Raw genomic sequence first — 27520 nt, 5'->3', positions numbered from 1 at the left:
CAGGTTTTATGTTGCTATAGAGGTATCTTGTGCCACATGAGTAGTAGGCATCACTGTTTAGTAGTAGTAATGAACTTTTTCATGTCCCTCCATATCAATTATAGTGTGTTTAAAGGGGTTGTGTGTCCATCTGCCAAAGAAAAGGAAAAATTTATTTTCGTCATGGCTGTTTCTCTATACGTAGCCGTAGGTGATGAGTGTTGTTGGTATCTGAGCAGTGAATAACAGAGCATCAGGCTAAAATCCCCCTTAGTTATACGCGCTAAGCGTTCAATTTGATATACCTTTATTTATGTTGTCAATCACTGCTAATGGAGTTACAGTATTATGTTATGACACGTTTCACTGAAAGTTTGTAAAGCAAAGTTTATGGACAAGGCAAGCAATTGTACATGAAAAATACCATTGATTTCAGAGGGAAATTATGGTATACCTAAATGTAAGGGTATCATTGCTTTGGAATTGCTGAGACAATATGTCTGGCACGAGGGCTTCCACTTCTAATAACTGATCCCTTTGAAGATGAGTCGGTCACGGGTGATCGTCATGATTCATCTTTCACGTAGAAGCTTACGTTCCACACTTTTAGTTCGAGAAGACTTACCATCATACTTCAAATTGTGATTAAAGGTAAAGACTCAAAATCAGACAAGTTGACGTGATATGTCTATGGGAGGTGATTTTTTTTAAAACCATGCATTGACTTGACAACGTTTAAGCACCTTTATCTCAGCTGATTTTGCTCCATTTCCTCTGACACTTAAGTATGTGGCAACTGAGACAATAAGCTGCAGTAATCATGCATTCTATTTTTTTCAAATCTCCTCATCAGGTTGATAATTTTGCAGCTAAAAACTGAAAATGAGAATGGAATGTGGACCAAACGATTCCTGAATCATCTTTCACATACCTTTAAGCTTACGTTCCTCACATTTTCTCGTCAAGACGTACATGGCCGAGAGGATAAAGGCGACGTCACAAGAGACGTGAAGTTGCACACGTACGGATTCAAACCCCATAAGAGCACGAAACAAAATACTTTATCTTTTGCTTTTTTTCTTTTATGGAGTATTCACCTTCGTCCATGTAGAAATCACGTTTTCGTGTAAACGTACACACACACAGGCACACACACACACACACACACACACAATATCCCTTTGTTTTGTGTTGGAGACCACATTGCTTTGACTGGCAACTTGGACTTGAAATTACAAATGTTAAAGTGAAGATGACTCTTAAAAGACCGCATGGCCATGTTTGATTTTTTTTTTTTACAATATAAAGACCTATTGGTAAATATTCATTCACATATCCTTTCCAATCAACTTACTTGGACACGCCGACACCACACGAAATTTTCAATTAGTTGCATGACAGAAACAATTTCATCTGAATTATGTAGGACTGTATAAAGAATTGGACTTCACGAATATTTCTCAATATTACTTCAAGTCGCTACTTAACATTATTTTCGTTGTCGATCACTGAAAATGAAAATGGAATCTGGTCAAAACGATTCCCGATTTATCTTTGTAACTGTATTTGATCGAATCCACGCGGCCACTCGTGGGAAGTTGAAAAGCGCTATCAGTCACTTTACGTATATAGCCAAAAAACTGAATATCAATGTAAATTTGTGTTGTGTATAGCATACATAGATAGATTTAAGTTTCGCACAAGATCTTCGGATCTTCCGTGTGGCAGAATCGCTTAGCACGCTGCATGTTTATAATGCCCGACCGGAAGGAGAGAAGTTAATCGAGTCCCGCAGGACTTTTTCCTTTTATTTCTTTTTTCTTTTTTTTTCTGCAGTTCAGCTTCACTCTGATGTCATGAACACAGCTACTCTATTTCCCTTGTTTTGTATTAGAGTTTGGAGGTTGGGTTTGCTTCATTAATTTTGTCACACGTAATGTTGTAAATTGCCCCTTGAAACAGTACCCCGCTTGCCACCATTCGTTTTCTCTTTCCTTTTCTCTTCATTTGTTCTTGTTATACTGTAGCAGGATATTTAGGAACGTGTACGTTTACATAACTAACAGGAATGGGAACTGAATTAATTAACTCTAGTCCAGGTGCATGGCGTCTCGCTTATCTCTTTGGAATTCCAGGTTATTGTTTGACCAAATAACGGAGTTAAAGACAGGCAGGGAAGGAAGTGACTTGATATTGCTTCATAATGAGGAATTTCGGGCAACACCTTTCCAAGTGTAGTGATTATGACGGGGTTCTCTGTCGTTTATTTTCGTCATGGCTGTTTCACTAGTTTAGCCATAGGCGATATATGTTGTTGGCATCTGGGAGAATAGAACAGATCAGTACCAAACAGGAATAGCCCTATAAGCAATGTGGTAAGCGTTCAATTTTTTGCTTTATCTTTCTTCTTTAAAGTCAATCACTACTGATCGAAATACACAATGTAATATGACACGTTCCACTGGTAGTTTAGGAAAAGGGAGTTAATGCACGATGCAATGATAAATGTGCTACCATTGATTTTAGAGACGTCATTGTGGTGTGGTACTGGTGATGGTAATGCTAGGAGTCCACTGGGCCGGCGCCAGTTGGTGCCAGTTCGCGCCAAAGATTATGTGATTGGCGCGTAGTGGCTCGCTGTGGCGCCGAATTAATGTTCGCTCGGAATGTATGTCGCCAAGTGGAATAAACTGGGTGTTATATGGCGTGCGCCAAAAGCCACCTGCCTTGCTTCAAAATGGTGCGCCAGTTCGCGCCATTACACGGCTATTTGATTCCAAATTTCACCATGTTGGCGCCATTTGCGCCGATGGACGGCTACTTTGCGCCACTTAGTGATTAGTTTGTGCCAAACGGTCGCAAAATTGGTTTAAACTTGCCGCCACTTTGCGCTACTTGCCGACTATATAAAATATCGGCCATCGACTACCTGGTTCAGAACCTCCTCAGCTGCTGTATTAACAAATTCTCTACTAAATATTTACAATTTCGATATGTCCGAGGCTTTTGATAATGTTGGAGTGATGATGCTGCTCCATCAGAAGATCATGAGCGATGTTGACGTGGCCACGCCTATCAACTTATGGTGGCCAATCCTGAAAAAGAAGAGCCTCGTAAGAAGAAAAGGAAGCACAAGTGGCGGTTTAGACTCATGCTCCACCCTCAGCTGAGGGCCGAACGTGGACAGTACCATACCCTCATGAATGAGCTGAGGGAGAATGACAAGAGGAAGTTCAAGAACTACACCAGGTTGTCCCCAGAGATGTTTGATGAGCTGTTGATCAGGCTTGCACTCCATCTGCAGAAGAAGGACACCCACTGTGCGTCTTCCTGCGCCATCTCGCCACTGGGGCCACCTATGCCGAGCTGGGTTACAACTTCCGAGTGGGCAAGGAAACCATCCAGAAGTTTGTCCCTGACATAGCCAGAGCAATAGCTATGGATGAGTATGCTGCAGAAGTCATCTCCATCCCCACAACCAATGAAATCATTCTTTTATTGCTCATGTCACATAAAATGACATTATGTTACACATTGATGTTGTTTAGAACTGGAGAACATGTTGAATTTAAAGAAATTTCAAAATATATAACCATGTTGGCAAAGTAGCAACACAGAAAAGCATATATGGGACTGTAATGAAAGAATAATATTTGCCGAGTGCCGAACACAAAAAATACGCCATCTTTTAACTTCGAATTCTACAAATATTCAGCACATTTTAGTTGAATTATTTTCATGTAACAACATTAACATAAGATGCTTTTAGGAGGGAAGCAAACAGATGGGAACTCTTTTGAAAGATTTTTCACCCATTACCGATACTCCAGATTACCTGTAACATAGTGCTCTTTGTCATATAGTATTGTTGTATGAATATTTATGTCATATTAAATTGTGTTATGAAAAACTTAACTTTATTACATTGCAATAAAGCTCAACACTCATGACAATTATTTCTTGTGTCAATATGTCCTATAAATGATAAAGGTCTAGTACTGACATGTTATTTGTAGAAAGTAAAATTTATTCATGTTTACCAGTTAAAAAATAGAATGTATATCAAATATTCCTAAACTACTAAAGTACTTTTGCTGTTTTGGTAAATTATTAAATAGCAAAAGTAAATAGTAATTTAAGGAAAAAACACATGCATTAATACTTGGCAGTATTTATTATTTCACAGTTAAACATTGAAACCATTCTACCAATTGGCCCCAAACAATATATCATTCACAACCACTTTGTAACAAGACAATATGTATCACAAATGACATTTTTATGGAACTTTAATGACATAAGGAAAATATGAATACATCACAAACAAAAGCAATCATCCAACTGTCCAATGATATCCATAGATATATTAAAGCTCCATGAAAAAGTGTCAACCATAGTAAAAACGCAATGCTCATTAAGTGTCAAAAATAGTGACAAACGCAATGCTCCATAACCGTCAATAAAAACACTGCTATCCCTGTTCTATAAGTCCCTACCGGAAGGATCTGCCTGTGTGGCTGTGTACTCTATTATTCACAACACCTTTGCAACAAGACAACTATAAATCACAAATGGCATTTTTATGGAATTTTAATGACATAGGGAAAATATGCATACTGGCATCACACACTTACAAAAACAATCACCCAACTATCCAATCACATCCATGAACACATTAAAGCTCCATGAATAAGTGTCAGTCATAGTAAGAAACACAATGCTCTTTAAGTGTCAAAAATAGTGACAAACGCAATGCTCCACAGCCGTCAATAAAAACACTGGTCGGCCAGCCTCTTCCAGGCCTAATCTTTCTTGTCAGGTTCGGCCCACATGGCATCCCGCTTGTTGTAGAGGCCCGGGCACCCCAGCAAGTACTCTTTTGCCTCTTCCTCCCGAGCATCACTGAGCTTAACGGTCCTCCGCCTCGCTCCAGAACCGCCCCTATTCCTCTGCCTCCTGTTTGTGGGTTCTTCCTCATTCTCCTCGGGAGAGGAAGGCCCAGCTATACATAGAAAACAAATACCCATATTTGAAATAACATAAATTATATGGTACTGCCGTAAGAAATAAGTAATAACATATTACCGAGACCACTCTAAATAGTACATTTTTATCAACAAAACCATCAACCAAGATGCACCGATGAAAAAAAAGACCATTTATGCTCCCACTAAGTTTTTGACATAACAAATGACAACACAGTATAGCGCAAACACAATACAATTACAGTCCACAACTTAAGTCTATAAAGTTACACATAGGAGGCAGTGGATAATCTGGACCTATATGATTACTTACCAGGACTTGCTTGTGCAACCTCCTCTTCAGCTTCACTTGCATGGAGACTGGGAGGGGATGTAGGTGAAGCTGGGGAGGGCTGGTCTTGTTCTTGGGCCTGGGGTGGAAGGTCTGGAGCAACATCTTGGACAGGGGTAGCAGGTCTTGGAGCGGAGCCTCTATCAGCTTGAGCCAGCGCCACCACGCGAAGATCTTCATCCTCTTCGTCATCTTTGCTGCTTGCAGGGGGCCTGGAGCTCAATTTGAGCTTCTTGGGTTGGGGGTCCTTCTTCTTGGACTGCTCAAGTTTGTCATTCTTCCCCTTGCTACTGCCTTTGTTGCCTTTTGGGGGCATCTTCTTTGAAAATTATGTGAAATCTTGTAGAAATTGTGAAGGCAAAAGTGCGTCTACAGAGGTGTTGTCGAGTCGAATACTGAAAGTTGTGTGAGAAAGTCCTGCGATGCAGTCATGCTTCCATAGGCGGCAAGTGGCGCCGAATGGCGGAAACAAAGTGGTATTTGGCGGAAACCAAGTGGTATTTGGCGCGAAATAGTCACCAATCAGGTGCCGTTTGGCTCGTGCCACTGTTGATTTGGAGCGCTTTGGCGCGGACTATCCGCCTTTGCAGCGCCAAGTGGCGCCACGTGGTGCAAAATCTCATTGGCGCAACGTGGCGCGCGCCATTACATTCCAGTGGATTCCAATAGGCGGATTGTTTGCGACATTTGGTGCCACTTGGTGGACGCTGAAAGTGGCGCGACGAAGATTTCAAACATTTTGAAATTTTCTTGCCGCCAAACTCAATTTATGCCGCCGTTACGGGCCACCGCGCGCCAGTTGGGAGGCAGTTTGAGCCACTGCACGCCACTAAGCACCTTATTGGCGACACTAGGCGCCACAGCAAATTGCATTGGCGCGAACTGGTGCGAACTGGCGCCGGCCCAGTGGACTCCTAGCATAAGGGAACCATAGATTGCTTTTAAAGTAATGAGACAATTATTGGACCTTTGCATCAAGACCGTATTACCATCTAGAATATAATGCATGTTTGTGCGGCGTTTTTTAAAAATCCTGACGTGGACATTTTCTTTTTCTTGTTTTTAATTTAAGAATGTTATATCTAAATTTGTTTCTTTCCCCTAACATTTTTTTTGTTGTTGTTGAATATAAAGTTGGACGTTCCGTGACCGAGTAGAAGAGCAGCGATTTAGTTATTTCAATGCATCTTGTTTACCATCTTCTCTGACATTAAATTGATGGTTTTTATATTTCACATTGTCTGTCTATTTGCCTGTTTATGCTCATAAAACACTGCTATAACAACTAATACATTTGCTTCACTTGTCACACGCAATGATATGGATTGCAGTTGTGCATGCAGTTTTCCTTTTGCCACCTCTCATTTTTCTCTCCCCTTTTCCCTCACTTTGGTTTTGTTATACTGCAGATGGGAATGATTACAATAACATAACCCAACTTGAAGTAGGAATGAGAACTGAATAAATTAACTCTAGGCCAGGTGTATATAGCGTCTCGCTCATCTCTTTGAAATTTCAGGTTGTCATTGTTCGACCAACGGAGTTGAAGACAGGCTTTATGTTGCTATAGAGGCAGCGTCCTCGCCAGAAAATGAAGTACGCGTGGCGGAAAAGGGCCGTCAGGTAGTTTGAAATATTTACGCGTGGTGGCTCAAACTGAACACGTGGTCGGGTCGTCGGGAGAAGAAACGGCGCTTACACACCGACATGCGCGTGCGCGAGAAGCATGCAAAAACAAAACAAAACAGAAAGAGAGAAAAAAGGACAAAATTGGTGCGATATCGCACTGTCGACTCTGCGTTATAACGTTACAGCTTCGTAGCTAAAAAAATGGTACTAAAAGTGTCCGAAATCATCCCTCCGTTTGTAACAGATTTTATATAATATGCTGGGCTCGACACTAACGGTTCCCCGGGGTCACCAAAAAAGTCGGATGTTTGCCTTTGCTTTTGGAAATGAAAAGCGGTAACAATCGGCTCCATACGATGCCAAGATAACTGTCGGATGTTTGCTTTTAAATTTCGAAATGAATAACAGTAACATTTAGTTGCGTTCGATGGTAAATTTTATGTTTGATGTTTGCTTTGACATTCGGAAATGAATAGCAATAGTATTCAACTCCGTACGATGATAAAATGAATGCCGGAAGTTTGTTCTTACGTTCGAAAGTAAATAACAATAAAATTTAGCTCCGGAAGATACTAAAATAAATATCGAATGATCCCTTTGACGTTCGGAAATGAATAACAATTCTATTCAACTCCGTACGATGATGAAATAAACGTCTGATGTTTGCTTTTATGTTCGAAAGTAAATAACACTAACTTTCAGCTCCGGAAGATGGTAAAATAAATGTCAGATGAGTGCTTTTACGTTCGGAAATGAACAGCGGTAACAATCGGCTCCATACAATGCAAAGATAACTGTCGGATGTTTGCTTTTAAATTTCGAAACGAATACAGTAATATTTAGTTGCGTTCGGTGGTAAATTTAATGTTTGATGTTTGCTTTGACGTTCGGAAATGAATAACAATAGTATTCAACTCTGTACGATGATAAAATGAATGCCGGAAATTTGTTTTTACGTTCGAAGGTATAAATAACAATAAAATTTAGCTCCGGAAGAAGCTAAAATATATGTCAGATGAGTGTTTTACGTTCGGAAGTGAATAGCAGTAATATTCTGCTCCATACGATGCTAAAATAACTGTCGGATGTTTGCTTTTAAATTTCGAAATGAATAACAGTAACGTTCAGCTGCGTTTGATGATAAAGTAAATATCTGATGTCTGCCTTGACATTGATAAATCAAAAACAGTATAACATTCGGCTCCGTACGATAATAAGATAAATGTCGGATGTTTGCCTTTGCTTTTGGAAATGAACAGCGGTAACAATCGGCTCCATACGATGCTAAGATAACTGTTGGATGTTTGCTTTTAAATTTCGAAATGAATAACAGTAACATTTTAGTTGCGTTCGATGGTAAATTTAATGTTTGATGTTTGCTTTGAAATTCGGAAATGAATTACAATACACTTTTGCAGTATTCAACTCCGTACGATGATAAAATGAATGCTGGAAGTTTGTTTTTACGTTCGAAAGTAAATAACAATAACATTTAGCTCCGGAAGATACTAAAATAAATATCGAATGATCCCTTTGACGTTCGGAAATGAATAACAATTCTATTCAACTCCGTACGATGATGAAATAAACGTCTGATGTTTGCTTTTATGTTCGAAAGTAAATAACAATAACTTTCAGCTCCGGAAGATGGTAAAATAAATGTCAGATGAGTGCTTTTACGTTCCGAAATGAACAGCGGTAACAATCGGCTCCATACGATGCAAAGATAACTGTCGGATGTTTGCTTTTAAATTTCGAAACGAATACAGTAATATTTAGTTGCGTTCGGTGGTAAATTTAATGTTTGATGTTTGCTTTGACGTTCGGAAATGAATAACAATAGTATTCAACTCCGTACGATGATAAAATGAATGCCGGAAATTTGTTTTTACGTTCGAAGGTATAAATAACAATAAAATTTAGCTCCGGAAGAAGCTAAAATAAATGTCAGATGAGTGTTTTACGTTCGGAAGTGAATAGCAGTAATATTCTGCTCCATACGATGCTAAAATAACTGTCGGATGTTTGCTTTTAAATTTCGAAATGAATAACAGTAACGTTCAGCTGCGTTTGATGATAAAGTAAATATCTGATATCTGCCTTGACGTTCAAAAATAAAAAATAGTGTAACATTCGGCTCCGTACGATAATAAAATAATTTCCAGATGATTCATTTCACTTTTGGAAATGGACAGCAGTAACATTCGGCTCAGTACGATAATAAAATAATGTCGGATGTTTGCTTTTAAATTTGGAAATGAAAAACGTTAATATTCTGCTCCGTACGATGCTAAAATAAATAACAGATTGTAATTGCTTTTACACTTGGAAATGATTAACGGTATCAATCGGCTCAGTTAGATGCTAAAATAAATAGCGGATGTGTTTTTGCTTTCACGTTCGGAACTGAATAGATAAGGATTTAACATTCATGAAGCTCCGTAAGATGCTAAAATGAATGTCGGTTGTTTGCTTTTAAATGTAAAAATCATTTACGGTATTATTCGGCTCCGTAAGGTGCTAAAATATTAGTAAATGTTGGATGATTGCTTCTACAATCACAAATGAATAACAGTAACTTTCGGCTCTTTACAATGCTAAAAGAAATGTCGGATGTTTACAAAGGTCTGCAAATGATCCCAATTTCTCATTTCAAACGTAAGTTTTGATCACCTAAATATAGGCATTAACTTTTATAGTAATCTATAAGCCTATTTGCTAAATCTTAGAACTCTGAATAACGGTAAGATGATTGATTTTTTTATTCATTTATTTCAGACATGGTATACCTGTATCACTTCAGTCATACTTTCTTTTTATTTGTCTAACGGACCGGTATCACACTGCAACGCTGCGTTAAGCTTAGCTCCGCGTCGCTGAAAATGTGACTTATAGTCTGCGAAATCATCTTTTCTTTTATGACAATAGTGGATACGTATATAACTTAGTAAAGTATCGGTTTGCATCATTTTTTTACACTTTATTTTGCGTTTCTTTTTCATTTTAAGGATTGCACTGATTTGAAGAAAAAAAGAAAAAGGAAGAAAATATTGGTGCTACTAGTCTATAACGAAGCGTCAACCCACCATAAAAGCTGCGTTTACGTTAACTTTGCGTTGCTGAAAATGTGACTAAAAGTCTTCGTAATTATCTTTCCTTTAATGCAATATTGTTGATACTTGTCACGTAATAAAGTGCAAGTTTGCATCGCTTTCATCCTTTATTTTGGTGCGTTTCTTTCTCTATTTCAAGTTTTACACGATTAAGAAGAAAAAATGAGCAAAGGAAGAAGTTTTGAAAAAGAAAAGAAAAAGAAGAAAATATTGATGCAAGTATAACAAAACGGCATCGCGGTATCAAAGCTGCGTTAGCTTAACTTTGCGGTGCTGAAAATGTGACTTCCAGTGTCCGAAATTATGTTTTCTTTTATCATACAATGACATAATTGTTGTTATTCATCATGTAACTAAAGTGAAGGTTTGCATCTTTTCACTATTTCCTTTCGTCTCATTTTTTTTGTTCTGTTCTTAAAAAATCACGCTATTTAGAAGAATGTGGAAAGAAAACGAAGATGATGAAGAAGAAAAAAATAGTGCAACTGTCGTAACGAAGCAGCATCCATGCTCTATCAACTCTGCATTTAGTTTAACTAAACGTCTCTGTGAAGTGACTTAAGTGTCCGAAATTCTTTTCTTTCATGACATGATTGTTGATATTTATTACGTGACTAAGAAAAGATTAAAAGAAGAAAGTATTAGTGGAACAAACTGAGCGCAGAGTCAGCGTCCTCGCACTAAATGTGACTTCAAAAAATCTCCGAAATTATCTATTCTTTTATGACAATATTGTAGATACTTATCACTTAATGAAGTGAGAGTTTGCATTGCTTTCATACTTTCTTTTGCGCTATATTAAGTTCTTTTTTTTTATTTCAAGGATTACACTGATTTGAAGAAAAATGGAATAAGAAGAAAATATCGGTGCAACAAGATAACAGAAGCCCGGCATCCCGCCATCTGAAAGCTGCGTTTTATCAAAGCTTTCTTGCGTCGCTGAGAATGTGACTTATCTAGAGTTCATTTTATTTTATCATTCAAGAATCGCGAAATTTAAGAGAAAAAAAAAAGAGAAAATAATTTAAAAGAAGAAAGGATGAATGGAACGAACTGATCGCAGAGTCCGTGACATCACACTATATCAACGCTTTATGTCACTAAAATGTGGCATTTATAGAGTCCGAACGAAATCATGATTTCGTTTATAATTGTTAGTACTTATCAAGTAATACAGTGAAGGTTTGCATCACATTTTATTCTTTCGTCTATTTTTCCATTATATTATAATATACTTCAAAGATCACGCAATTTAGGAGAACATGCATACGTCTTCGTCTTATTTCATGTCTCCCTCTTTTGCTGTATTTCCCCTCCAATGAATGATGAAAATAAAAATTATGTACATGTCTCCCTCACAACAAAAAGAACCACGTGCTAGCAACCTTCGTAAAGTTGAATCTAACTGCTAATTGCTAGCAAAGAATAGCCACCGTGGGGAAATACGACAACAAATAGAAGCGAAAGATAAGCATGCATTCTCTTGGGATCGAAGACGCTTGACATCCTCCCACCCCCATCCCCCTTTTGCAGAAATTTCCACAAAACCAGGGGGGCGTTTCATCAACGAGTTCGTCGGAGTTTTCACTGACAAATTTACTATCAGCCAATCAGGCCAAGGATTTCATTAGCTTTTAACAGTTGTCAGTGTAAATCCTTGCGTCTGATTGGCTGATAGCAAATTTGTCGGTGAAAACTCTGACGAACTCGTTGATGAAACGCCCCCCAGGTGCCAGACGCAGGTGCCAGACGAAAGAATGCGCGCACTAGAATTCTGTTAATAAACAGAGTGTAAATAGCCTGGAAATATCGATCGAAGAACTAGCTTGAGAATAGAATTAAAGGAATCATTACAAGGATCATGATTCTATTAATTTAGTCTTTCTTTTGGCCTATAGTAGAAACATCGAACAGTCGATCATAATCCGGGATAATAGTGTATACTTGATTATTTTAGATGTTCCTGAACTATAGAAAGGGATTGATTAATCACTCGATTTATTGAATCACAGAAAGACAGTAATTATGAAAGGACACGTCTCGATTGCAGACAGAAATTCACTACGAGTATGTGATATGCAGCCACTACCCGATTAGACAATTTCAGGCTCATTAAGACTGCGTATTACTTTTCAAAGCTTGAAAGAATTTCACCTGTGAACTGTGACGGTCCACTATATACGGAGATGATTTGGCTATCAACATTCGTTTGTTTCTCGTTTTGTTATGTCTTGTCTGTTTGTTTGCTTGCTTGCTTTTGTTTGGTTTTGTTTTTGCTCGTACAAGACATGACGATTTCTTCGTATCGAATGTAAACTGTTACCGCAATCAAGCCATAAAGCGCAGCTGCGGCGCATTCGATTCATTGAACTTGAAGTAGCCTCAAACAAGGCAAGAGCACATGGCACGTGTTTCGCACATCGGCACATCGACACACAGCGAGACATTTAGCAATCATCGTTATGGCAGACAATCTGATTTCAATCATGGGAAAAGAAACTGGAATACTTGGGAAAATGATGATGTTTAAAATCAAATCAAATAAAAAAAAGCCTATATATAAAAACACATGGCTTATTCTGAGTTCTAAGATTCAACATAGGTTTATAGATTGTTATAAAAGTTGATGCCTATTTAGGTGGTCAAAACTTACGTTTGAAATGAGAAAGTGGGAGCATTATTTTGTAGACATTAAAATGTAAACATCCGACATTTGTTTTAGCATTGTAAATAGCCGAAAGTTACCGTTATTCATTTCTGATTGTAAAAGCAATCATCCAACATTTACAAGTATTTTAGCACCTTACAGAGCCGAATGTTATACCGTTAATCATTTTCAAATGTAAAAGCAAACAACCGACATTCATTTTAGCATCTTACAGAGCAGAATGTTATCCCTATTCAGTTCCAAACGTGAAAGGAAACATCCGTTATTTATTTTAGTGTCTAACTGAGCAGATTGATACGGTTAATCATTTCCAAATGTAAAAGCAACAATCTGTTATTTATCTTTGTACGGAGCAGAATATTTCCGTTATATTCATTTCCAAATTTAAAAGTAAACATCCGACATTATTTTATTTCATCATCGTACGGAGCCGAATGTTACTGTTGCCCGCATCCGAAAGTGAAATGAATCATCTGACAATTATTTCAGCATCCTACAGAGCCAAATGTTACTGCTATTCACTTCCAAACGTAAAAGCAGTCATCTGACATTTATTTTGGCATCATATCCGGATCCGAATGTTATTGCTATTTACTTTCGAAAGTAAAAGCAAACATCCGACATTTATTTAATCATCATACGGAGTTAAATATTATTGCTATTCATTTCCGAACGTCAAATGGATCATTCAACATTTATTTTAGCATCTTCCGGAGCTGAATGTTATTGCTATTTACTTTCGAACGTAAAAGCAAACATCCGGCATTTATTTTATCATCGTACGGAGTTGAATATTATTGTTATTCATTTCCGAACGTCAAAGCAAACATGCGACATTCATTTTAGCATCTTCCGGAGCTGAATGTTATTGCTATCTACTTTCGAACATGAGAGCAAACATCATACATGTGTTTTATTATCGTACGGAGTTGAATATTATTGTTATTCATTTCTGAACGACAAAGAGGTCATCCGACATTGATTTTAGCATCTTACGGAGCCGATTGTTTGATAACGCTGTTCATTTCCAAAAGTAAAGGCAAATAACCGAAAAAAAGGAGGTTGAAATGTATGAAATAAAAAAAAAATACAAATTTTAGAGCTGCTGAGTACAACACTAGTTTGTGCTTCCAAACATTGGCAGCTTTGCTTGCTGGATCACTCGCACATGGCTCGATCTGCGATCTGCTGCTCCGGGGATTGCGCGCGTTCACGTGTAGTAACAGTGGCATGCAACTCACAGTGATCGGAGAGAAGCGCCGGTAAATTTTCTGCACCGGAATCTCGGTGAACGTGGTGCGCTCACTTGTGCACCTGCGTATGCTGGCAAGCAAAGTGGAATCGGTAGTAGGTCGACCGCGTGCGATGCGGGTACATCGCACACGATCGACGATCTTGCCGCTAAAGCGAGCGCCGAGCAAGTAACTGTCGAGCATGCGTTCGAAGGAAACTGCAAAAGATTTATTTTTTTTTTAAATGGGTAACATGAAAAAATGGGAAAGGAAGATTACAAAAACTCTGAAGATTACGCGTGGTAGTCCAAATTTACGCGTGGCGCAAAATTGGTCGCCACAATTTACGCGTGGCGCAAAATTGGTCGCCACAATTCACGCGTGGCGCAAAATTGGCTGCCACAATTCACGCGTGGCGCACCCGCCACGCGTAAAACGCCTGGCGAGGTGGCGAGGACGTTGTATAGAGGTATCTCGCGCCACATGAATGAAATGCATACGCTGTTTAGTATTAGTACTGAACTTGAAATTTCATGTCCATCCCTACCAATAAAAGTGTGTTTGACGGGGTTCTGTGTCATTCTGCCTATGAGAAAGCAAAGTTTTATTTTCGCCATGGTTGTTTCTCTATGCGCAGCCGTGGGTGATGGGTGTTGTTGGCATCTGGGCAGTAAAGAACCGAGTATCGTGCTATAATCCCCCCCCCCCCCCCCCGTTAGGTTCTAAGTGTTCAATACGGTGATATATCTTTCTTCTTTATTATGTCAATCACTGCTGATGGAATTACAGAATTATGTTATGACACGTTTCACTCAAAGCTTAAAAAATGCAGTTTATGCACGATACAAGTAATGGTGCATGAGTCCTATAGGCTATTGATTTTAGATGAGAAATTATGATATGCCTATAGTAGGGGTGTCATTGATTAGGAATTAATGACACGATTAAGCACTCCTTCCACTTCTAACTGTCCCCTTTGAATGTGTGTCGATCACGTGAGATCGTCATAAATTATCATTCACGTATAAGCTTACGTTCAAAGTGTATTCTTAGTTGGAGGAGACCTATAGTTACATGGTTAAAGGTGATGTCTCTTTCGCTGGAGCCGTACGTTTGGCCCGTTTTTCTTTTGCCCTTTTCTCTTTAATTGAGGTATCACTTTCGTCCAGGATGAATCACATTCTCATGTAAACAGACTCACTTGCTCTATATCCCTTGTTTTGTATCGGAGGCTTCATTGGTTTTACTGCTGGTAAATCTCACAGGCTTGTATATAGCTGTAAGAGCTCTATGAACTGATCATTGTGATAGCAAGATTAGAGGGAGTCATATTGGTTATTAATATGTAAATAATGGTCAAAGTTCATGTTTTAAAAGGCCACTGTTAAAGCCAGGATGGTTATAAACACTTAATTGTCATGTTTTATTTGTACGTGCCGAGGATCACTTGGACCCTTTTACAGTGTGAGGCTCGGCCGCGGCTTGGCCGCGCCGAGCCCACCTTCATTTCGGTGTAAACGCGCAAAAGGCCAAATGCAAGGCCAACGCATTAGGCCATGCTCTGGAGGTGGTCTCGGCCGCGCCCGGCCTTTTTCTCAGTGTAAACGCAAACTGGGCTAAATGCGCGACCAATTTTAGTCTGGCTTCCAAACCCTCGCAGTGCGCGTAAGCAACATGAAAATGCACATTTTTTGACAGATGTGGATTCCTGATACATTAAGTAACACTATCCATTGATTTCCGATCAATTTTGACCCATAACAAAGGAATGCACTGGCGTCAAAGTTGAAATTTCGTTTGCGCCTCTATGTGCAAAAATAGCGAAAAACATGTCTTTGTTTATTTCGTCATAGCTCTTTAAAACGTCCGGTGACCCTATGTTTTTATAGCATATTAAAAAAGCATATGAATTGGAAATAACATTTCAAGTACCAATATTTCCATAAATACATTATGATGTCATCATATCATCTGAAATAAAAAAAGTGGAATTAATTTTTTGAGGTACTGTTTCTGACATTCATTTGCACGTATCTCTATAGTTTAAGCTTAATATTATCCCAAATTCAGATATGTTGTACTTTGAACATTTGCCTCTCAAGTCCATGTGATGGTTTTGAAATTTGATGACGTCATCATACTTTAAATTGTGATTAAAAGTAAAGACACAAAATCAGACAAGTTTACGTGTTATGTCTACGGGAGGTGATTTTTTTTAAAACCATGCATTGACTTGACAACGTTTAAGCACCTTTATCTCAGCTGATTTTGCTCCATTTCCTCTGTAACTTAAGTATGTTGTAGCTCAAACAATAAGCTGCAGTCATCATGCATTTTATATTTTCAAATCTCCTCATCAGGTCGACAATTTTGTAGTTAAAAACTGAAAATGACAATGCACTCTGTACGGAACGATTGCCGATTGTTCTTTGCAACTGTATATTGGTCGAGTCAACGCGGCCACTAAGTGGGAAGTTGAATAGCGCCATCACAGTCAACACAGTTACGACACTATTATTATACATTTAAGTTTCGCATACGATCTTCAGGACAGCCGTGTGGCGTAATCGCTTAGCGAGCTAGGTGTCCATAACGCCATACCGGAAGGCCAGAAGTTTGACTCCCGCAGGACTTTTCCCGTTCTTTCTTTTTCTTTTTTTTTCGGCAGTTCAGCTTTGCTCCAATGTCATTTATCGTATTATTTTATCATGTGTACATAATCCGTGAACACGGCTGCTCTATTTCCCTTGTTTTGTATTGGAGTTTGGAGATTGGGTTTGCCTCATTAATTTTGTCACACTTAAAGGGACGCAGTCCTCACGAAATTAAAAAAAATATGTTGTTGTTGGTACCTCCAATGAACTACTTTCATCAAAAACAAACTTTCAAATCACCAAATAAGCTCGAACATTTCGGTTAAAAAAAGTGTGACTCTGCAAATGAGCAAGTCTTGGCGGAGAGTCATACGTCATTGAAGCACAACTCTTTCCAGCGGTGTTTTGCTCGTCATCCCTAGTTATTTATAAATACATGTTTACTATTTATTTTTATATTAATTGTATATATAAATAAGCTTGAAATATTTTGTTTGAAATAATAAAACCACATATTGTCACATTTTATGAAAAAATCAGATATGATCATTTTGAACACTTAAATTGGTTTTCTGAGGCACGGCTGTCAACTTGAGAGTAGGGCATCAATGACGTTGCACCTTTTGGCAGGCTCTTACACGATCACTTGCTGGAATTATTTTTTTAAAATCGCGTATGGAGACAATTTTTGATGTCCACGCGTAGAAATTGGTGAAAGGTTATATTTTTTACTCTTCTTAATTATCAGTACAGTGAAAATCTCAGGACTGCTTCCCTTTAATGTAAATTGCCCCTTGTTACAGTGTCCCGCTTGCCACCTTTTGTTTGCTCTTTCCTTTTCTCTTCATTGGTTATTGTTATACTGTAAAAGGATAGGCAGGAACATGTACGTTTAGATAACTGGCAGGAATGGGAGCTGAATTGATTAACTCTAGTCCAGGTGTACGGCGTCTCGCTCATCTCTTTGAAATTCCAGGTTGTTATTGTTTGACCCAATAACAGAGTTGTAGACAGGTTTGATGTTGCTATAGAGGTATCTTGTGCCACATGAGTGGAAGGCATCACTGTTTAGTAGTAGTAATGAACTTACAGTAAATGGGATAAAGATATAAATTTCACATCCAATCTTCGGGACAGCCGTGTGGCTTTATAGTCGCTTAGCGCGCTGCATGGTCATTATGCACTACCTTAGGACGAGATGTTCGAGACCCCGCAGGACGCTATTATTTTTTGCTCTCTCTCTTTCTTTGTTTTTCTTTGGGCAGTTCAGCTTCATTCCGATGTCATTTATCGTATTATCTTATCAAGTATACACACCTCACGACACACAGTCACTCAAGTTCCCTTTTTTTTTTTGTCGGAGGCTGGAGGTTGGATTTGCTTCATTTATCATACGTAATGTTGTAAATTGCCCTTGGTACAGTGCCCCGCTTGCCACCTTTCCTTTTCTCTACGTTTGTTCCTGTTACACTGTTACAAGACAGGTCGGAAAATAATTTACATAACTAAACTGGAGCAGGAATGGCAACTGAATGAATTAACTCTACGCCAGGTGTATGGCGTCTCGCTCATCTCTTTGAAATTCCAGGTTGTTATTGTTTGACCCAATAACGGAATTGTAGACAGGTTTTATGTTGCTATAGAGGTATCTTGTGCCACATGAGTATAGGCATCACTGTTTAGTAGTAGCAATGAACTTTTTCATGTCCCTCCATGTCAATTATAATGTGTTTAAAGGGTTTGTGTGTCTATCTGCCAAAGAAAAGGAAAAACTTTTATTTTCGTCATGGCTGTTTCTCTATACGTAGCCATAGGTGATGAGTGTTGTTGGTATCTGAGCAGTCAAGAACAGAGCATCATGCTACAATCCCCCTTAGTTATACGCGCTACGCGTTCAATTTGATATATCTTTATTTATGTACTCAATCACTGCTAATGGAGTTACAGAATTATGATATGACACGTTTCACTGAAAGTTTGTAAAGCAAAGTTTATGGACAAGTCAAGCAATTGTACATGAATAATACCATTGATTTCAGAGGGAAATTATGGTATGCCTAAATGTAAGGGTATCATTGCTTTGGAATTGCTGAGACAATTATGCTTGGCACGAGGGCTTCTACTTCTAATAACTGATCCCTTTGAAGATGTGTCGGTCACGGGTGATCGTCATGATTAATCTTTTACGCAGAAGCTTACGTTCCACACTCTTAGTTCGAGAAGACTTACCATCATACTTCAAATTGTGATTAAAGGTAAAGACTCAAAATCAGACAAGTTGACGTGTTATGTCTATGGGAGAGGATTTTTTTAAACCATGCATTGACTTGACAACGTTCAAGCACCTTTATCTCAGCTGATTTTGCTCCATTTCCTACGTAACCTAAGTATGTGGTAACTGAGACAATAAGCTGCAGTAACCATGCATTTTATTTTTTCAAATCTCCTCATCAGGTTGATAATTTTGCAGCTAAAAACTGAAAATGAGAATGGAATGTGGACCAAACGATTCCTGAATCATCTTTCACATATAAGCTTATGTTCCTCATATTTTCTCGTCAAGACGTACATGGCCGAGAGGATAAAGGTGACGTCACCAGGGACGTGAGGTTGCACACGTATGGGTTCGAACCCCATAAGAGCACGAAACAAAATACTTACATCTTTTACTTTTTTTCTTCTATGGAGTACATGTATTACACCTTCATCCTAGTAGAAATCACGTTCTCATGTAAATGTACACACACACAGGCACACACAAACACACATACACACACACAATATCCCTTTGTTTTGTGTTGGAGACAACATTGCTTTGACTGGCAACTTGGACTTGAAATTACAAACGTTAAAGTGAAGATGACTCTTAAAAGACCACATGTTCATGTTTGTTTGTTTTTTTACAATATAAAGACCTATTTGTTAATATTCATTTACATATCCTGTCCAATCGACTTACTTGCACACGCCGACACACGCACGAAATTTTCACTTGGTTGCATGACAGAAACAATTTCATCTGAATTATGTGGGACTGTATATAGTATTGGACTTCACGAATGTTTCTCAATATTACTTCAAGTCGCTACTTAACATTATTTTCGTTGTCGATCACTGAAAATGAGAATGAAATCTGGTCGAAACGATTCCCGATTTATCTTTGCAACTGTATATTGATCGAATCCTCGCGGCCACTTGTGGGAAGTTGAATAGCGCTATCAGTCACTTGACGTATATCGCCAAAAAATTGAATATCAAAGTAAATTTGTGCTGTGTATAGTAGATAGATTTAAGTTTCGCACAAGATCTTCGGGAGAGCCGTGTGGCAGAATCGCTTAGCGCGCTGCGTGTTTATAATGCCCGACGGGAAGGAGAGAAGTAAATCGAGTCCCGCAGGACTTCTCCTTTTATTTCTTTTTTTTTCTGCAGTTCAGCTTCACTCCGATGTCATGAACACAGCTACTCTATTTCCCTTGTTTTGTATTGGAGTTTGAAGGTTGGGTTTGCTTCATTAATTTTGTCACACGTAATGTTGTAAATTGCCCCTTGAAACAGTGCCCCGTTCCCTACCATTCGTTTTCTCTTTCCTTTTCTCTTCATTTTTTTCTTGTTAAACTGGAGCAGGATAGGTAGGAACGTGTACGTTTACATAACTAACAGGAATGGGAACTGAATTAATTAACTCTAGTCCTGGTGGCGTCTCGCTTATCTCTTTGGAATTCCAGGGTGTTATTGTTTGACCAAATAACTGAGTTAAAGACAGGCAGGGAAGGAAGTGACTTGATATTGCTTCATATTACATGAGGAATTTCGGGCAACACCTTTCCAATTAGTGTAGTGATTATGACAGGGTTCTCTGTCGTTTATTTTCGTCATGGCTGTTCCACTAGTTTAGCCATAGGTGATATGTGTTGTTGGCATCTGGGAAAAGAGATCAGATCAGTACCAAACTGGAATGGCCCTATAAGCAATGTGGTAAGCATTCAATTTGTTGCATTATCTTTCTTCTTTAAAGTCAATCACTACTGATCGAATTACACAATAAAATTATAATATGGTACGCTCCACTGGTAGTTTAGGAAAAGGGAGTTAATTCAATGCACGATGCAATGATATGTGCTACCATTGATTTTAGAGACGTCATTGTGTTGTGGTACTGGTGGTGGTAAGGGAATCATTGCTTTTAAATTAATGAGACAATCCTTTGCATGAATACCATATTCCCATCTAGAATATAATGCATGTTCGTGCGGCATTTTTTTTTTATCCTGACGTGGACATTTTATTTTCTTGTTTTTAATTCAAGAATGTTAGATTTAAATTTGTTTCTTTCCCCCAACACTCTTTTGTTAGATAGAAAGTTGGACGTTCCGTGGGCGAGTATCAAGAGCAGCGATTTAGTTACGGTTTAAATGCATCTTCTTTACCATCTTCTCTGACATTAAATTTATGGTTTTTAAATTTGACATTATCTCTCTATTTGTCTGTAAGAAATACTGCTATAACATGGAATACCTTTGCTATCCACTTGTAACAGGTAGGGTTATAGATTGCAGTTGTCAAGTTTTCCTCTTGTCACCTCTCGTTTTCTCTTCCCTTTTCACTCCATTTGTTTTTGTTATACTGCAGATGGGAATGATTACATTAACATAATCCAACTTGAAGTAGGAATGAAAATTGAATTAATGAACTCTACGCCTGGTGTATAGCGTCTCGCTCATCTCTTTGAAATTTTAGGTTGTCATTGTTCGACCAACGGAGTTGTAGACAGGCTTTATGTTGCTATAGAGGTATCTCACGCCATATGAGTGGAATGCATATGCTGCTTAGTATTAGTAATGAACTTTTTCTTGTCACTCCCTGCCAATTATAGTGTGTTTGAAGGGGTTGTGTGTCGTTCTGCCAAAGAAAAGGCAAAACTTTTATTTTCAGCATGGCTGTTTCTCTATACGTAGCCGTAGGTGATGAGTGCTGTTGGTATCTGGGCAGTGAAGAACAGAATATCAGGCTAAAATTTCCCTGGGTTATACGTGCTAAGCGTTCAATTTGATATATCTTTCTTTATGTAGTCAATCACTGCAAACGGAGTTACAGAATTATTTTTTGAAAAGTTTTACTGAAAGTTTGTAAAGCAAAGTTTATGGAATATGAAGCAATGGTGCATGATTCATACCATTGATTTCAGAGGCGAAATTATGGTATGCCTAAATGTAAGGGTGACATTGCTTGGAATTGCTGAGACAATATGCTTGGCACTCCTTCCACTTCTAATTATCCCCTTTGAAGATGTGTCGGTCACGGGTGATCGTCATGATTCATCTTTCACGTAGAAGCTTGCGTTCCACAATCTTGGTTCGAGGAGACTTACCATTTAGTTATGTGGTTAGAAGCAATGTCTCTTTCTTTATTTTAATAGAGGTAATACCGCTTTTGTCCAGGTACAATTCACATTGTCATGTAAACAAACACACACTCTACTTGCCTTTGTTTTGTATTGAACGCTTCATCGCTTTTACTGCTGGAAAATTTCACAGGCTTGTAGCTGTAAGGGCTTTCATTATTTTTCTTTATTCTTAGGTAGTTCAGCTTCACTCCGATGTCATTTATTTTACTATTTCATCAAGTATACGCACCCCACGAACATAAACACGCAATTTTCCCTTGTTTTGTATCAGCGGTTAGAGTGTTTCTATTGCTCTTGGGAATTTTGGGTTATCGCCAAATAACAATTCATTTAGCTGAACATAGATATTCAAGCAGCAGAGCCCTTAAAATGGGTCAGTAAGTAGTTACAATATATATAGCACCATATTTCGTCCAGGTATAAACCTCATTGTCATGTAAAGACACACATACTGTACTGTAATATGATGTAACAGGATAGGTAGGTATGTGAACGTTTACATGACTAGCAGGAATCGGTACTCAATTACTGAACTCTATATATAGTCCAGGTGTATGGCGTCTCGCTCATCTCTTTAAGTTGTTATTGTTTGACCTAATAACAGAGTTGTAGACAGGTAGGAAAGGAATGGGCTTTATATTGCTTCATTACGAGGTATTTCGTGCTACAATATGCCAAGTTTGGTGCGTATGACGGGGGTCTATGTCCTTTATTTTCGTCATGGCTGTTTTCATTAGTATCCGTAGGTGATAATTATGTATTGTTGACATCTGGGGCAGTAGAACAGATCAGTATCAAACTGGAATCACCCTGAGTAATGAGGTAAGCATTCAATTTGATACATTATAATTTCTTCTTTAAAGTCAATCACTACTGATCGAAATACACAATATTATGATATGGCACGTTCGACTGGTAGTTTAGGAAAACGAAAGTTAATGCACCATGAAATCACATGTGCATGAGTGCTGCCATTGATTTCAAAGACGTCATTGTTGCGTGGTAATGGTGGTGGTGGTAAAGGAATCATTGCTTTTAAATCAATGAGACAATCATCAATACCATGCATGTTCTTGCGGACACGTTTGTTATCCTGATGCGAACATTTTTCCTTTTTCTTTTCCTTTTTTGAATTGAATTGAATTGAACAGGTTTTATTAAAAATCATGTCTGGCAGCCAAAGGCTGAATTGCACATGTTTTACAATCATAGTTATAAAAACAGACAGATTATTTCGGTGCTCTGTAAAAACAATGATATAGCGACATGACATAAAAAAGAACAAATATTACAGTGGTCACATGTGGTAAATCACAAGAAGTGATCAATCTATGAGGGTACCAGCCCAATCAATTCTGAAATTGCTTTTACAAAAACAAAAAGAAAAAGGAGATAAAAAATATCCTGTCCACATGGCAACACTGCTCAACACTGAATAAAAAAAATCATTACTATTACAACTGATAATGAATCATTACTATTACAACTGATAATGAGATCAGTGAGGGTACCAGCCCATCAATACTCAGATTACTTTTTTCAAAAAGAAAAGAAAAAAGAAAAGAAAAAAGAAATGAGAAAAAAGGGAAAAAAATTCACTGTCAACATATCATTACACAACTAGTCATTAAAAAAAAATCCATTACTATTTCATCCACATATATTAATTTTGTTTAAAAAAAAATCACACCTACACATCACATTAATCATGTGATTATCAAAAAATGGTTATATCTAAAGTTGTTTCTTTCCCTTAACATGTGTGTGTGTCTGTGTGTCTTGTGCATGTGTTTGTGTGGATGTTCCTAGGCAGAGTGGTAGACCAGCGATTTATGCTACGGTTTACTGCATTTTTAATTGTAAGTTAGTTTCTTCTCTGACATTAAGTGTATGGTTTTTAAATTTGACATTGCCTATTTGTCAGTTTATGCTTAAGATTATGCCATGACATCTGAAACATTTCCTTCACTTGTATCACGCAAGGATATAAATTGCAGTTGTGCAGTTTTCCTCTTCCCACTTCTTTTTTCCCTTTCCTCTACGTTTATATAAGTTATACTGCAGATGTGAATGTTTCTACTAACATAATCCAACTTGAGTATTTGGAATGAAAACTGAAATTAATTAACTCTTGGCCAGGTGTATAGCGTCTCGCTCATCTCTTTGAAATTTCAGGTTGTTATTGCTCGTCTATTGGAGTTGTAGACTGGCTTTCTGTGCCACATGAGTGGAAGGTATACACTGTTTAGTATTAGTTAAAGAGCTCTTTCATGACACACACAGCCAAGTACAGTGTGTTTGAAGGGGTTGTGTGTCATTCTGCCTATAAAAAAGCAAATCTTTATTTTCACCATGGCTGCTTCTCTGTTCGTAGCCATGGGTGATGGGTGTTGTTGGCATCTGGGCAGTAAAGAATCGAGTATGATGCTATAATCCCCCTGGTTAGGTTCTAGGCGTTCAATTTGATATATCTTTCTTCTTTATTATGTTAATCATTGCTGATGGAATTACAGAATTATGTTACGACACGTTTTACTCAAAGCTTAAAAAGCAAAGTTTATGTACTATACAAGTAATGGTGCATGAGGCCTATACCATTGATTTTAGATGCGAAATTATGGTATGCCTGTATGTAGGGGTGTCATTGATTAGGAATTAATGAGATGATTAAGCACTCCTTCCACTTCTAATTGTCCCCTTTGAATGTGTGTCGATCACGTGGGATCGTCAAATAAATTATCATTAACGTATTAGCTTACGTTCACTAATCTTGGTTGAAGGAGATCTACAGTTACATGGTTAAAGGCGCTGTCTCTTTCGCAGGAGCCGTACGTTTTGGCACGTGAAAATTAAAATAACCTCATAGGATGATAAGCAAGAATAGTTGAAGAGTTTGTTTTGCAAAAAACCGATAAGTCCATATTTGCCAAATGGAGATATTTACGATTAAAGGTAAAGAAAAATAAGGATAATAAAGTTTTTTACTTCTTCTGACCATTACTTCAAAAATGTACCTTTATTATGCAGTGACCAATGTATCATTCAAAAGGTATTATTTTGTACTCTATGACAGAGACCGCACTTCAAAATCGTCAAAAAATGGACTTATCGGTTTTTGCGAACAAAACTCTTCAGTTTTTTCTTTTTGCCCTTTTTACTTCAATTGAGGTAATGCCATTTGATTTTCGTCCAGGTATAAATCACATTCTCATGTAAAACAGACACACTTGCTCTACATGCCTTTGTTTTTGTATGGGAGGCTTCATTGCTTGTACTGCTGGTAAAATCTCACAGGCTTGTATATAGCTGTAAGAGCTCTCTGAACTGATCATATTAAAATTATGGTAACAAGATTAGAGGGAATCATATTGGTTATGTGAATAAGTGTCAAAGGTGATGTTTTAAAAAGGCCAATGTTAAAAACACTTACTTTCATGTTTGTTCGTGTCATTTTGTTCGTGTCGAGGATCACTGGGTAAATGCACTGTATGTACTAAAAAAGCCTGTAAATCGACTTAGTCGCACACGCACAGAATTTCTAATTAGTTTGTGTGACAGAAAAAAAAATGTGATCTGAATAATGTAGGTCCAATAAAAGTTCAACTAAATATCTCAATATAAATTCAAGGTGCTATATCACATTCGTTTTCTTTGTTGATCACAGATGACCGACGTCTGATGACCCCAAGCGTATCACCTAACTCGTCCTCACGGTGACGAGTTTCATATCTCGTTATTATTATCATAGTCCGTGCAAATCGCTGAGATAGTCAGTGCAAATCGCTGTGTAGGCCTATGTTACAGCTTACATATTATTTATTAGATCATAGTAAAATTACAATACACAGCAGGAACTACCCATGTGGATATCTTAAAATTCCAGAAACCTGTATTTCACCATAATCACAGGATATCCATAGTTAATCACTCATGTAAATTTGTAGCATATCCTTCATTGGGGAGCATCAATATCCATGTGACTCTCATGTCGTCGCTCAATTTTCCCCTAAAACAACTTGTTCTTCCCAAGCGATTGCGACGCATACATACGTTGCATGCAAAATATGAAACTGAAGTTAGCTGATACAGCCGGGCTGCAACACCACCACCTACTTCTGCCACTTGCGCGCCGTCTTCCACATCCCCTAACTCCCCCAAATCTCCATCATATTTGTCGCTGTCATCACTCATGGTTTCAAGATCACTCTTGTCTTCATCCTCATCGACTTCAAAACTGAGGTCAAGACTGTCTTAGGCCACTTTTGGTCAATAAAAGTATCAGACTGCTTGAACTTCATTCATCGTGACTAAAAAAAATGCACGCAAACTCATATGCAAGGCACGGCGCATTTACGGCAGCAGAATGCGTCGACATTCAAAGGATGACGTCATCAAGTCAGTAGCGAAATTCTAGACAAATTCTGAGGCCACAAGTGAGGGGAAATTTACACATTTTGCAGCCTTTCTAGAACAATTTTTGTTAGATGTAAGACTAAAAAACATAAAAATTCCTATTCAGTATAACTTCTTGTCTTGATTCATTAAAAAATTGGTCTGGTAAAAAGTCAAGTTTGAATGAAACATGTGTACATTGTGGATGGGAATAAGAGACAGGGTCATCTAGTCAGCTGGAATTGATATCACAAACTGGTACATAGTGATGTCATGTGAAATGTGCTATAAGATCATGTACAATTCCTCACATACCACTTTCATTTTTGGAGATGCTCACTGAGCCGCTGATGTTTACACAGATGTCTGAAGTGTTCAACTTGCACTTCTCATCACGTCCAACATAAGGGTATTTAGCCTCAGGCACAGCTCCCCCTGCATAATGATATTGTTAGAGGAACATTTTTTGGATGTGTAAGATTCTCTGCAAATTTCATTTAAAGCATATTTCCCTGTTTACATATGAACACAACAGTGAATTTTTACTGCTGAATAATTTGCAGATTTGTGTACATAGTATGCTTCAATAGTATATATAAATATATATATGTACTAAGGTGATATTTGTATTTAGGTACTATGATCATGGGTTGGTTACACAGAGTTCAAGACTTCGTAAACTGTTCTGTTAACAAAACCATAAAAATGTAACAGTTAGATATCTCCTTCAGCCCTCTATCAAAACTATATGTGAACATTTTCCATCACTGCATGAACAGGGCATGGCCAGCATGAAGATTATAAACAGTACATTCAAGGATATTAAACATGAATAATATTTCATGATAACGCAAATAGAGTTTAAGTCAGCCCCAGTTGTTACAATTATCAACCTCATGGAAAGGTTTGTGAAACATAAAGGAGAATACCATTCTCCTTCCTACGTCAAAAATGTAAAGAAACTCCCCAAACATGCCTGATATTTGTGATGTCACTGACTGGAATCAGCAAGCAATAGCAGACTACGTCCCATGGACAATACATAGGTTCAAAGGTGCAGCTGTTTTCCTATGTGAGCATTTTATTGACCGTATTTAGCCATGATTAGTGTCATACCAATGTAAAGTGAGTCTAAAGCTTTCATTATGTCACTTTAATGATCTGCTTTTAATAAAAACATCAACAATCTTTCA

General features: G+C 38.0%; 1 protein-coding gene across 1 annotated transcript in view; it reads right to left on the bottom strand.

Moving 5' to 3' along the window:
* The window catches only part of LOC139737644 (cathepsin L-like), a 128409-nt gene that overhangs the window by 20585 nt on the left and 80304 nt on the right, over positions 1 to 27520 (bottom strand). Inside the window, exon 6 of the mRNA XM_071648320.1 lies at positions 26643 to 26762. Within this exon, the coding sequence (XP_071504421.1) occupies positions 26643 to 26762 (120 nt within the window). The remainder of the gene's footprint in view (positions 1 to 26642; positions 26763 to 27520) is intronic.

Source organism: Diadema antillarum, unplaced genomic scaffold (genome assembly GCF_040938485.1).
Source record: "Diadema antillarum isolate AM-2024a unplaced genomic scaffold, OU_Dant_1.0 seq00000697_RagTag, whole genome shotgun sequence".
Taxonomy (NCBI): Eukaryota; Metazoa; Echinodermata; class Echinoidea; order Diadematoida; family Diadematidae; genus Diadema; species Diadema antillarum.
Note: the sequence above shows the minus strand (reverse complement) of the source record. Positions and strands in the feature narration are given on the sequence as shown.